Below are 13,753 nucleotides of genomic sequence, written 5' to 3'. Positions count from 1 at the left end.
AAATAGAATATCCAAGATGATTTTTTAAAAAGTCATTTTTAATCGATTATTTGTTGTTTTTAGACCCTAAGGTAGATTGAGTTAGGTCGAGAAAACTTTTATATAATTTAATTTAAAATCAAGTTAGCTAAGGAATTAGATTAAAAAGTTTCAAAGTTGATGTATTAGATAAATTTAATAATAATACTAAATATTTTTTCATGGTATGAAGTTCAAAAAAATTATTTTTATTCTAGCTGCAACATAAGGTTACCTTCTAAACTTATTTGACCCGCTCCAATGATAAAAACAATTACTACATTATTGGCTCTTGTAAAAATTCCACACAAATGCTCCATCAAAATATAAGGATTCCATCCCTTCAAATAACATTTGTTCACGTTTATTTTGATTGAAAGTGTTTTTTTTTTTTTGTTGGAGAATAAATTGAGAATAGTTAGAAGACTAAGTTGAAGTCAGTCCAATATTTCGCTTCAATCTATAAAGAACCCAAACTTGTTGTTCAAAAGCGCATCATTGATGTTCCGCTATAGAAGCGGTCAAAGCTTAGCACACAAAAAAATCTAACGCCCTGGTCCAAGGGCCCCAAAATCTAAACCTCGATAACAGCTTCACACGTGTTAGTCTAAGTGATTTACACATTTCAGCCATCACTCCACGCAGCATTTTACGTGTCAAGCAATGGCCTGGTTTTAGTCACTATAAATTAAGGCAACCATGCTGATGTTTATTACCGAAAGTTGTGTGTTTTTAATCTTTCAAGTGTTTTAGCTTTCAATTCATTTGTGTTCTCTCAAATCTTTCAAAGAGATCAATAACCAAAAATGGCTGACAACACCCAGAAGATGAGCTACCAAGCTGGTGAGACCAAAGGCCAAGCTCAGGTTAGCTTATGAATTTCTTTCTCTATTTTGCTTTTGTTTTTATATATAAATTAATGTGTAATGCTCTATAACATATCGAGTTTGTTTGTTTCAGGAGAAGGCCAGTAACTTGAAGGACAGAGCTGACAATGCTGCTCAATCTGCAAAGGAATCAGTGCAAGAGGTTCACATATTTTTGTTGAATCTCATGTTCTATATTTTTTAGAGAATTCATTCTCACCACAATGGCACAATGGATTGTGCAGTAGTGCGTTTTTTTATTTTTTTAATTTTGATAGTTCTTTCTTTGTGTAGACTGGTCAGCAGGTGAGGGAAAAGGCACAGGGAGCTGTTGAAGGAGTAAAGAATGCAACTGGCATGAACAAGTGAAGCTGGATCGATGGAGTCCAATGATCGTATCTGCTGCATGAAATTTAGAAATTAAATGCAATTTTCATCTACCAAGCACGTTGTTTTTGTTTTTTTTTTTTTCTGTCTTTCCTTTTGTATAAAGAAGAGAGCTCTCTGATCTGCAGTTCTCTCGCAAGTTTGTAGGCACATGCATGTTTTGCCCTCATTAGAAATTTTTTACTTTAAGTTCAGTACATGTTCAATTGTTTCAGTTTATGAAATCATAACAGTGTCAGCTTAGTGCTTCATCAATTGACCCTACATGTCCAAATGTCCAAATGGCATAAAATGCCAATTCCCTTCTTAAATCTATTTGATAACAACAAATACTATGCCTTCCCACCCAAATCAATTTTTAATAAATTTAACATATTAATTATTAACAAAAAAAATTATATATAATATCATAGATGTTTTTAATTATTTGTCTATCAGTAAATATAATATGTCACCAATAAAATATCATCTATAATTCTGTCAGTGTATATATTAGCAGTGACATTTATAATAATTATTTTCTAACTTTTTAAAATATATTGATAGTCTGGTTCGGTCGATAACCTCATTAGTAATAATAGTATTTGCAATAATTATTTTTTGACCTCTGAAATATACCGACAGAGTTACAGACAATAGGTTACTTATGGTCTAGTTCCATCGACACTGAGAGTAACGCGTCTTTGCGTTGCACAACCAGTCTTTTATCTGGATTCTTGCCTAACATAAATTTCCTAATAATTATAAAATTAAATGATGATTTTTTATCTTTATAATCAAACTTTATTAATTATTATACCCAAAACTCTTTCTTTTCCTAACATCATCACAGGAGGTGAAACGACGCCACTCAACATCGCCCCGCAACAGTAATAATCATGAATATAGTTTAATTTGGTTTCTTGTATGCTAACCTTAAATATCGAATAAATCATCTCAGATATTAGTAAGGTAGACAAGCTACGCATGTGAATGAAGTTTTTTTGGTTTCCTCTAATATTTAGTAATCACATTACTTTGACTTTCAATATCAAGATTACAAGATTTGTGTCGATATAATGGATACAATTAAATAATTATTAGACTAGATCGAGTATTTAATTGTTAAAATAATATTATGGTAATACTAAAACATATATATATATATATATATATATATATATATATATATGTTCATACCGATAGAAATGAAATCAGGTGAATAAAGAAAGCCTACAGTACTCTTCACTATATCTATCCTAGATATAAGAAGAATCTATTTATGAATATTTACTAGTATTTGTTAATTCCACTTCAGTCTAATAGGTGAACTTTTCGATGTATTGACCCTACAACTTGCCTAAACAAGATTTAAAATTAAACTAGATAAAAATTTAACATAATGTTATTTGATTTACCTTACAGGTCAACTAGCAATTCAATTAACCTAGTCAAAATACAATTTGACTTATTTTTTTTAAAAAAAAACAACATCATTTTAACTTCTTATTTTTTTAAAAAAACCCAAATATTGAAATGTTGTTAATTTGGATTAATTTTGGTTAATCTAATCAATAACTCGGACCTTGGATTGGATCATGTATTTATCATGTTACTAATCACAAGCATCCAAGGTATCCATCCCTTTCATAAAATTTAAATATTGCTTACTTGTCAATTGTACAACTATCAACTCTGTTTCTATCACCATGATCTGTCTATCATCAAAGTTACAAAACTCCTCCAATTTTGCCTCGCCCAATGCAGTTTGACCACACTCAAATCCTCATCGACTAGGCTGGCCTTTTGTCCTTAACTCTTCTACTCAGTGCTAAGCACATGTATAGGATTTATGTATGTTATTCCTTTCCCATCCTTTTCCATGAAAATAGCACTAAGTTGTGCTTTCAGCGGGCACTCCTTTGCAAAATGATTTCCCTTGCAAATAAAACATTGTAACTTTGATTTTGAATTGTTACCGTTAGCCTTCCTTTTGAATTTTTAGAATTTTTAGCATTCTTATCGCTGTCATTTGGCCTCAAATCTACTAACCCATTAGCACCAGCAATAGTTGATGACAAGTCTGAAACCTTTTGCCTTCGCAATTCCATATGTGCCCATGGTTGAAGTCCTGAAAGAAAATTGAATAGCTTGTCCTATTCGAACATATTATCAATATCACAAATTAAAAAACTAAATTTCTTCACATATTCCCGCACCAACCCATCTTGCCTCAACTTCTTCAAGTCTTTCCTCGCAATCCAGAACGTGTTGTTGGGAAGAAATTGTTCTTCCAACTCCCGTTTCAGAATCTCCTATGTCTCAACTTTCAGTTTTCCAGCATTAAGATCATTCTTGGACATTATCCACCATCATAACTTCGCATCTCTCGTGAGATACATCACTGCAATGTTCACTTGCTCATCCAAACTAATCTTAGCCATACTAAAGTACTATTCCATGTCCCATAAAAAAGTTCTCCAACTTTTTAAAACTTCGCACCCCATCAAATGGTTTCAATTCCGGAACCTTAGACTTAGAAATACTTGTCCCTACAAAAGTGTTTGTCATGTCCTTTTTCAAGATGTTAATTGCTTCCTCTACAGCTTCTAACCTTTCACTTGTTTCAGCCACGAGACTAATGTACAAGCTTTCAGCTCATTCAGCACTTTCAATGGCTTCCATCAACTTGTCATTGATAGAGTGTTGTTCTACATCCTTTGGAATTGGCCCTATCAACTCTTCAAATCAAGTCAGTCTTTCTTGGATTGCCTCCATAGCTCTAGGCATAGAAAGTTCAACCACTAGTTTCGCAAATTACCCCAATGATAGCTTCAACAAATCAGTCTTTCGATCTATCCACAACACAGTCTTGTCATCCTGCCTACGCAACCGCGCTCTGATACCAATTGTCACGGGATAAATTTTTCGCTCCATAATAGACCTGTGTGGCAGCCTAGTCTCCACTAAACTCAACCTTTCTTCAACAATTCCACTCGTGTTTGCCTAGTAACTAAGTGTTTGCCTCACTCGAAGGGTTTTCCCCACTTTCTCAAGTTAAAAGACAAGTAGAATAAGTTAATCAAGTGCACAACAAGCTTTACAGGAACTCTTTCCCAACCTTTATTAATCTCGTAAACAATGGAACACACTATACACAAATTTTTATGTGTGCTATGCACAAAGAACACATGCTACACCAAGCTTGCATCCCTCACAACCAGGAGTTGCAACAACTATTTATAGACAAACATTTACAAGGCATAACTTTCATTCCTACATTTAAGGAAGTAGTGGGACACTATCTCAACCATGTTCACCTATGAATAAAATGGCCCCATTATCTTACAAGTAGTGGGTAGTTCTCCCCCATAATCCCTTATGATCTTTGTGGGTTAAGAGCATTTTCAGCCATGCCCCTATATTTTCAGCACATCCCCATGTTATTGGACAACTTCCCCTACTAATAATCATGGCGTAACCGCCCAAAACCACTTGCGTAACTGCCCATCCTTGTAGTCCATGATGTTGTCGTGTCTCTTACATGCCTTGAACAGTCCTTCGTCTAAGTTTCAGATCGTGCCGAGTCGAACCCATGAGTTGCACAAACTGTTGCGCGCTGCCGAATTCGCATTTGCGTGCAGGCTACCATTATATGTGACAGCCCATGTTTTCGTTAGCCTACCCCCTAACGAATTTTCCTACCTGGCCTAGACAGTCCAACATCCAGCCCATGTTTGTCAAACAATATGCGCTGCTGATTTTCCATAACGAACCTATTGCTGCACAAATCTGCGCTACCAATTTTTTCCACTGTTGGCATGACTGCCAGCACCCAAAACACTATTTTAAATAGCCTGTCGAAGTGTGCATCTCATGCACATTTGACATTGTTACAAACCACCGCCACCAAAAGAACTTGACGCCCTCGTCAGAAAAACTTTAAGTACCCTTGCACCACATCTGTTACTTGTCACATCCATGTTTCTCCCTATGAAACCTCTAGCTTTGCCCATATTCAATAATAATTTAATCCACTGAATCTTCATCAACTTGTTTCAAAGCCAAGTTGTGACACAATTCTATTTTGGCTTTATAGTTTTCCATAAATGCCAAACACATCATACTCGCAAGCATGTTTTCATGAAGTTCAGATGCTAATCACAACCATCTAAGGTATCCATCCCTCTTCACAAAATACATTCACACAAAATCACTTTGAAGAACCACATCATACAAACATCTAATTCTCCAACCATTCTACATGACAAAACTGCAAGCATAAAATTTAAATATTGCTTACTTATCCATTGTACAGCAATCAACTCTATTTCCATCACTATGATCTTTCCGTCGTCAAAGTTACAAAACTCCTCCAATTCTGCCTCGCTCAAGGCAGTTTGGCCACCTCCAAATCCTCATCAACTAGGCTGGACCCTTGTCACTGACTCTTCTACTCAATGTGCATAAGGTGCACAATTCGGCAAGCTATCCAGAATAGTGCTTTGGGTGCTGGCAGTCATGTCAACAGTGGAAAAAATTGGAAGCGCAGATTTGTGCAACTGTAGGTTCGTTAAGGAAAATTGGTAGTGCAGATTGTTTGATGAACATGGGCTGGACATTGGACTGTCCAGGCCATACAGGAAAATTTTTCATGGGGTAGGCTGATGAAAACAGGGGTTGTCGCGGACATTGGCAGTCTATATGCAGATGCAAATTCGATAGCGTGCAATAGCTTAAATGTAGAACAAATAAGGATGGGCAATTATGCAAAAATTTGGCACGATCTGAAACTTGAACGAAGGATTATCCAAAGCAAGCAAGAGACACAACAACAACATGGACAACAAGGATAGGCAATTACGCAAGTGGTTTTGGGCGGTTACGCCATGATTGTTAGTGGGGGAAGTTATCCACGAACATGGGAATGTGCTAGAAAATGTGGGAGCATGGCTGGAAATGATCTCAATCCACTAAGATCATGGGGGATTATAGGGTAAAACTACCCACTACTTGTTAGATAATGGGGCTAATATGTTAATGTGTGAAGATGGTTGAGATAATGTCCCACTACTTCCTTAAATGTAGGAATGGAAATTGAGTCTTGTAAATGCTTGTCTATAAATAGTTGTTGCAGCTCCTGGTTGTAAGCGATGTAAGCTTGGTGTAGCATACAATCTTTATGCATAGCACACATACAGATTTGTATATAGTGTGTTCCTTTGTTTACGAGATTAATAAAGGTTGGGAAAGAGTTTCTGTAAACCTTGTTGTGCACTTTAATTAACTTATTCTACTTATGTATTCCACTTATCTTTTAACTTGGAAAAGTGGGGAAAACCTCTCGGGTGAGGGAAACACTTAGTTACTAGACAAACACGAGTGAAATTGTTAATGAAAGAAAGCCTACACTTTTCATTATATTTATCCTAGTTATAAAGAGAATCTATTTATGAATATTTACTAGTATTCGTTAAATCTGGTTCAGTCTAATAAGTTAACTCTTAGATGTATTGACCCTACAATTTGGCCCAAACTAGATTTAAAATTAAACTAGATAGGAGTTTAACCTAATGTGATTTGATCGACCTTATAGGTCAACCAGCAATCCAATTAGCCTGGTCAAAATACAATTTGATTTATTTTTTTTATATAAAAAAAATAAATCAAATTGTATTTTGACCAGGCTAATTGGATTGCTGGTTAATTTGGATTAATTTTGGTTTATATAAAAAAAACACCATTTTAACTTTTTTTTTGTTTTTTTTTTTTAAACAAATATTAAAATGTCGTTAATTTGGATTAATTTTGGTTAATCTAATCAATAACTCATACCTTGGATTGGATCATGTATTTATCATGTTAGATTTAATATATTTGATATTTACCATTTGTAATGATGTCCAACATAATCTACTATCATTATTTCACATATCACCAAAATAAAAATAAAAATTTATTTATGTAACAAAACACTTATAACAATTAATAAAAAAATATTAATTTCTACTATATGTATAATATAAAACTTTGGGGGGCAACGAACTCCTTCACTATTTATATAAAAAAATGAAGCAAGTGGTTTTTCTTTTTTTCATTTCTTCTTTTATTTTTCTTTTTTCTTTTGTCATTGTTTTTACTTGATTTTAAATTTGCCTTCTTAAATTATTCGATTTATTTTCTATAAGGTTATTATAGTCTCAAACAAATATCTTGACATTGGTTTGTGCTTAATTTTACAAGTATCTATTATTATTGTTGTTGTTGTTTTGTTGTTGTTGTTGTTGTATAATTCATTAAAAATTAGTTTTTAAAAAATAAAGTTCTTAGACTCAATAGAATCTGACACGATCAAAGAGTTGATGTCTTATCCCAAGTGTAGGAGTGTCAAAGTAATAAATAACACAGCAAGACCGAGGTCGATCTACAGATAGGTCAACTATATAAATTACAAATAATATATATAATATAATAAAACAAAGAATTAAATAGAACTTTGAGATGTGAGATTAATGTGAGGATTAAACAATGATAAAAACAATTGTCAATGTTAGAGGATCCGCTAATGGTATTAAAAATAAGTATAGTATAAACTCTTTTTATTACTCAACTGGAAACCACACACAAAGGAGGTTCCAATTAGATGATTTATCCTTAGTAATTCATTATAAATTTTTAACATGATCATATTAATTATCTTATTTTAGTAACCCCATACTTTTAAATATTGTCAGGAATTCATGATGCTAACTTATATTAACAACAAATCAAGTTCCTCTTATAACAACGATGTCAGCCGAAGACTATGAAGGATCAAGCATTTATTGTACCAAGTGTTATACAACACAAATCTAGATTAATCATTTAACAAGCAAGGTATTAAGAATTAGTAAGATAAAAAGATAAGATATATTAATAAAAAACTTTCTTGGATATAAACATTAAAGTCCAAGTTGAGTTTATATTATACATATTCTAACAACATTAGTGAAACTTTTTCACCTTGACAATATTAACTTAGCTACACATAATGAAGAAGAAGAACATAAATAAACAAGATAAGAACATAACTATGATATAAGTTAACTAAGACTAGTAAAGGAAATGAAAAGCATAAACAAGAGATTAATGAAAATAAAACATGAAATAAAACTTGAACATTACAAAGCAAAAAATAATCTTGATCTGAAAACCTAGATGCCTAAATGTATGGCAAATGCCTCCTTTTATAGGCTAAAAAGAACTATTTATTATGTAATTAACTATTGAATTAGTAGCCAACTATTGGCTTAGTGGACTTGATGGTTCATATATGGATTTGTGTTCTGGATGAAATGTCATTGTTCCAATTAGAATTTGGCAAAGTGGTCTTATGAAAGTTGTAGGAATCTGTCTCAACTTTCCACTAAAAGAAGAATGAGCTCATTTGGACTTCTAGAACTCGAGATATGGAGTGAACACTGAATAGTGTCTAGGCTGCAAGACAAATTCAGACTTCTCTTTTAATGCTAAGATTTGGACTCCAAAACGGCTGAATTGAGTCTTGGACTCTTCATAAATATTTTAGGTCTATATCTTAGCTTTTTATCTGATTAGTACTTAAAAGTGTATTTTTATCGAGGTTTTATATCATCATTTTGCACTTGAAGTATCAATAACTCCTTAACTAAAGCATGTTTTATAACAATATGTCTAATAATATAAGATACCTTTAATTTATGGTAAATGTTCATCTTAAATGTAGGCCTATCACATAAATCAAAGGATTGATTGATGAGTTTTAACTACTAAAATTGAAAAGACAAAGAGAGGGTTAAGCTTAGAAAAGAGATGTTGGTTTAGTCCAAACTGGAACACTGTTCAATTATTGGGTCATATCTAGAGATGTAGATCTTGGATTTCAATTTGGTTTATATGGCTAGAAAGCTAAGACATAGGCCTAAAACATTCATAGGAGTTCAAGACTTAATTCTGTTTCTGGAAATCCAAATCTTAGCAATAACGAAGAAGTCAGAATTTCTCCTGCAACCTAGACATTGTTCAGTGTCCAGCCTATATCTTGAGTTCTAGAAGTTCAAATGCACCGATTCTTTTTTTGTTGGAAATTTGAGACAATTTCCTAGAACTCTTATAGGGAAAATCTGTTCAAATTCTAACATTATCAATGACGTTTTGTTCAGATAAGAAGATAAAGATTGTCACCAAGTCAAGATGTGGCCACCCACTCAACAATTAGTTATCAAATCAATAGTTTCAAATTTTAGCCTATAAAAGGAGGCATTTATCATGCATTTAGGCATCTTGGTTTTCAGATCAAGATCATGCTCTTGCTCTCTCTCTTTTTGTAATGCTTAAGTTTTGCTTTCATTAATCTTTTATTTATGCCTTTCATTTCCTTTATTATACTTATATAATCATGTTCTCCTCTTGTTTATTTATGTTTCTCTTTTTCATTATGTTAAGCTAAGTTTATTATATCAAGGTGAAAAGGTTACACTAATGGTGTAAGAATAAGGTATAGTATAAACTCAACATGGACTTTAATGTTTGATACTAACATGTTTTGTATTTGTTATCTTGTTCACTTTTAATACTTTGTCTGTTAAATAGTTAATCTAGATTTATGTTATATAACCCTTGGTACAACAAATACTTGGCACTTTCATAGCCCAACCGTATGGTATAACCGACATATATGCTATGAAAGGAACTTGATTTGTTGTTAACATAAATTATAATCATGAATACCTGACAACATTTACAAGTATTAGCATTATTCGAATAAGATAACTAATGTAATCATGTTAACAATTTATAATCCGATTGGAACCTCCTTTGTGTGTGGTTTCCAGTTGAGTAATAAAAAGAGTTTATACTATACTTGTTTGAAATATCATTAGTGGATCCTCTAACCTTGACAATTATTTTATCCTTGTTTAATCCTTATATCAATATCACATCTCAAAGCTCTCTTCAACTCTTTTTCTGCTATTATCTACTTCTTTATTTGTAGTTTATACAGTTAACCTCCCTATGGTTCTACCCCGATCTTGTCGGGTTATTTATTACTTCGACACTCCTACACTTGGGAGAAAACATCAACTCTTTGGTCGTGTCACTATCCATATAAACCAAATTGAACTCCAAGATCTACAACTTCAGATATGACCCAATGACTGAATGGTGTTCCAATTTGAGTTGAACCAACATCTCTTTTCTAAGCTTAGCCCTTTCTTTGTCTTTTCACTTTCAATAGTTAATCACATCAATCAATCATTTGAATTGTGAGATATGTCTACATTTAAAATGAGCATTTACCATAAATTAAAGCTATCTTATATTATCAGACTTGTTATTATAAAACATGCTTAAGTTGGGGAATTTAATGATACTAAAAGTACAATATGATAATATAAAATGCACTTTTAAGTACTAATCAGAGTCCATCACCGAAGCGTGGATTTGACAGGTTAATCCATGAAGACCGGTCGATCGAATATCTCATCATCTCAATATAAAGAAAACCGAGATGATTTTTTTGAAAGTCACACCATGTTTTTTACTAATTATTTAAGTTGTTTTTAAACCTCTCAAATAGACTAGGTTATGTCAAAATAACTCTTATAATTTAATTTGACCTATTAGATCGAGTTTAATAATAATATTAAATAGATTCCCACTGCCTGAAGTTCAAAAGAATTTAACCCAATTCAAATTGCAACGTAATGTGACCCTCTAAACTAATTTGACCCTACTCCAATGAAAAAAAAAAATACTACATTATTATATCTTGTAAAAATTCCCCATAAATGCTCCATCAAAATATAAGGATTTCATCCCTTCAAATAATATTTGTTCATGTTTATTTAAAAATGTGATGAAAAATGTTTTTTTTATTGGAGAATAAATTGAGAATAGGTAGAAGACTAAGGGATTGTTTATGATTGCGGTAGTGATGGCGGTTCAAAGTATTTTTCGCTTAGAAATGCATTAAAATAAATTTTTTATTTTTAAAAATTATTTTTAACATCAGTACATTAAAATGATCTAAATATATAAAAAAATTATTTTATTTTAAATAAAAAAAATCAAAATTTTTAATAACACGTGTCACCGCTTTCCCAGTCACTCCATAATTTATAAGCGGTCAAAACTTAGCACACGAAAAAAATCTAACGCCCTGGTCCAAGGGTCCCAAAATCTCAACCTCAATAACAGCTTGACACATGTTAGTCTAAGTAATTTACACATTTCAGCCATCACTCCACGTAGCATTTTACGTGTCAAGCATTGGCCTGGTTTTAATCACTATAAATTACGGCAACCATGGCTCGTGTTTATTACCAAAAGTTGTGTTTTCAATCTTTCAAGTGTTTTAGCTTTCAATTCATTTGTGTTCTCTCAAATCTTTCAAAGAAATCAATAACCAAAAATGGCTGACAACACCCAGAAGATGAGCTACCAAGCTGGTGAGACCAAAGGCCAAGCTCAGGTTAGCTTATGAATTTCTTTCTCTATTTTGCTTTTGTTTTTATATATAAATTAATGTGTAATGCTCTATAACATATCGAGTTTGTTTGTTTCAGGAGAAGGCCAGTAACTTGAAGGACAGAGCTGACAATGCTGCTCAATCTGCAAAGGAATCAGTGCAAGAGGTTCACATATTTTTGTTCAATCTCATGTTCTATATTTTTTAGAGAATTCATTCTCACCACAATGGCACAATGGATTGTGCATAAGATTTAAGAATGACAATAAACCAAAAAGAGTGAGGAACACTCATGAATAAAAATCGCAACAAGTGTTAATAATTAGTTGTACATTTTGGCACGGATACTCTTGGCGAGTGAGTTTGCAGTAGTGTTTTATTTTTTTATTTTTTTTTTTATAGTTCTTTCTTTGTGTAGGCTGGTCAGCAGGTGAGGGCTAAGACACAGGAAGCTGTTGAAGGAGTAAAGAATGCGACTGGCATGAACAAGTGAAGCTGGATCGATGGAGTCCAATGATCGTATCTGCTGCATGAAATTTAGAAATTAAATGCAATATTCATCTATTCAGCACGTTGTTTTTGTTTTTTTGTTTGTCTTTCCTTTTGTATAAAGAAGAGATCTCTCTGATCTGCGGGGTTTTCTCGTAAGTTTGTAGGCACATGCATGTTTTGCCCTCGTTAGAAAATTTATACTTTCAGTTCAGTACACGTTCAAATTTTTCCAGCTGTGCTTCATCAATTGACCGTAGATGTCCAAATGGCCTAAAATGCCATTTCCCTTCTTAAATCTATTTGATTACAACAAATATTATGCCTTCCCACCCAAATCATCATCAATAAATTTAATATATTATTAACAAGAAAACAGTATATAATATCATTGATATTTTTAATTATTTCTCTATAAATATAATATATCACCAACAAAATATCTTTTATAATTATGTCGGTGCATTACCATTTTCAGTAACACTTCTAGTAATTATTTTTTAATTTCTGAAATATGTCAACAATCTAGTTCTATCGATAACCCCATCAGTAATCGTAGTATTTGCAATAATTCTTTTTCCGACCTCTGAAATATACCGATATAGTTGTGTTATTGGTAACCCATTAGTAATGTTTTAAAACTATTTATAAAAAAAACCATATTGAACAAGTAATTTATTCTTTCATTTTATAGGTTACTTTTCTTTTTCTATATATATATATATATATATATATATATAACAGTCCCTTGGTTGAAAACAGTTCCATTTCAAGGATGCTCAAGGTAGGGAACAAAACATTCTTCTATATGCTGTATAGTAAAATTGTTAATAATTAGTTGAATGATATATTAAAAATAGCAATAAAAAAAGAGAGAAAATGTTGGATTGTTAGGGATTTTAATTAGCATAGCAAAACAAGAACAGTACAACTTACGCATGTTTTATTTGTATGAAACTTTTGTTTTCAGATTATCATGCTTTATCATGAAACATGCAAGAACACTTGATCACGTCCATGCATGTTTAATGATCTTCACAGCATGGAATTCATTATCGTCTGTATTTAGACCAAAGAAATAACTCTCACCCCTTGGTGGTGGGTTTAACATGATATCTTTTTTAATATATTTTTTATTAAAGCAAATCAGCCCATTGATGCATGAAACTTGTTTTTTTTTTTTTATAAAGTTTGTATTTGGTAATTTTATGGGTGTGGAATATGTATGAACTCGAACACACAGTTTCTCTGGCAGCCTTATCCGAGTTTCAGTTTATGACTTCCTTAAATTGTATAAAACAAATTCAAGCCTACATATCAGGCTAAACACTATCAGTTTAAGCATGCAAACAGAAATGTAATGATTGAAAACAAATTATTAAAATTCAAATAAAAAACTAAAATAGTATTTAAAGACAATGTTAAAACCAAAAAGTTAATGAACCCTTTTTTTTTTTCAGAAGTATATATATGCATTGGTTATAGAAGTCCAGTGTAGGCGGGACTTTGGATGAAGCTAGACTTC

General features: G+C 32.4%; 2 protein-coding genes across 2 annotated transcripts; both read left to right on the top strand.

The window, feature by feature from the left end:
• The first annotated feature begins 784 nt into the window (after positions 1-784).
• On the top strand, positions 785-1,253 carry LOC133698611 (stress-induced protein KIN2-like). The gene is made up of 3 exons (XM_062121594.1): positions 785-884; positions 979-1,047; positions 1,179-1,253. Exons 1-3 carry the CDS (start codon positions 825-827, stop codon positions 1,251-1,253), a joined length of 204 nt encoding a protein of 67 aa, XP_061977578.1. The 5' UTR covers positions 785-824.
• A 10,429-nt stretch (positions 1,254-11,682) lies between these two features.
• Positions 11,683-12,232, top strand: LOC133698484 (stress-induced protein KIN1-like). The gene is made up of 3 exons (XM_062121421.1): positions 11,683-11,742; positions 11,837-11,905; positions 12,158-12,232. The coding sequence occupies exons 1-3, from the start codon at positions 11,683-11,685 to the stop codon at positions 12,230-12,232; spliced, it is 204 nt and encodes a 67-aa protein (XP_061977405.1).
• Positions 12,233-13,753: the final 1,521 nt, after the last annotated feature.

Source organism: Populus nigra, chromosome 7, assembly GCF_951802175.1.
Source record: "Populus nigra chromosome 7, ddPopNigr1.1, whole genome shotgun sequence".
Taxonomy (NCBI): domain Eukaryota; kingdom Viridiplantae; phylum Streptophyta; class Magnoliopsida; order Malpighiales; family Salicaceae; genus Populus; species Populus nigra.
The sequence above is the reverse complement of the archived record's forward strand: the minus strand, read 5'-3'. Positions and strand labels throughout refer to the sequence as shown.

Coding starts and splice junctions, on each gene's coding strand:
- LOC133698611 (XM_062121594.1), top strand. CDS start 825: ATGGCTGACAACACCCAGAAGATGAGCTACCAAGCTGGTGAGACCAAA. Junction 885..978: donor AGACCAAAGGCCAAGCTCAG/GTTAGCTTATGA, acceptor TGTTTGTTTCAG/GAGAAGGCCAGTAACTTGAA. Junction 1,048..1,178: donor CAAAGGAATCAGTGCAAGAG/GTTCACATATTT, acceptor TTCTTTGTGTAG/ACTGGTCAGCAGGTGAGGGA.
- LOC133698484 (XM_062121421.1), top strand. CDS start 11,683: ATGGCTGACAACACCCAGAAGATGAGCTACCAAGCTGGTGAGACCAAA. Junction 11,743..11,836: donor AGACCAAAGGCCAAGCTCAG/GTTAGCTTATGA, acceptor TGTTTGTTTCAG/GAGAAGGCCAGTAACTTGAA. Junction 11,906..12,157: donor CAAAGGAATCAGTGCAAGAG/GTTCACATATTT, acceptor TTCTTTGTGTAG/GCTGGTCAGCAGGTGAGGGC.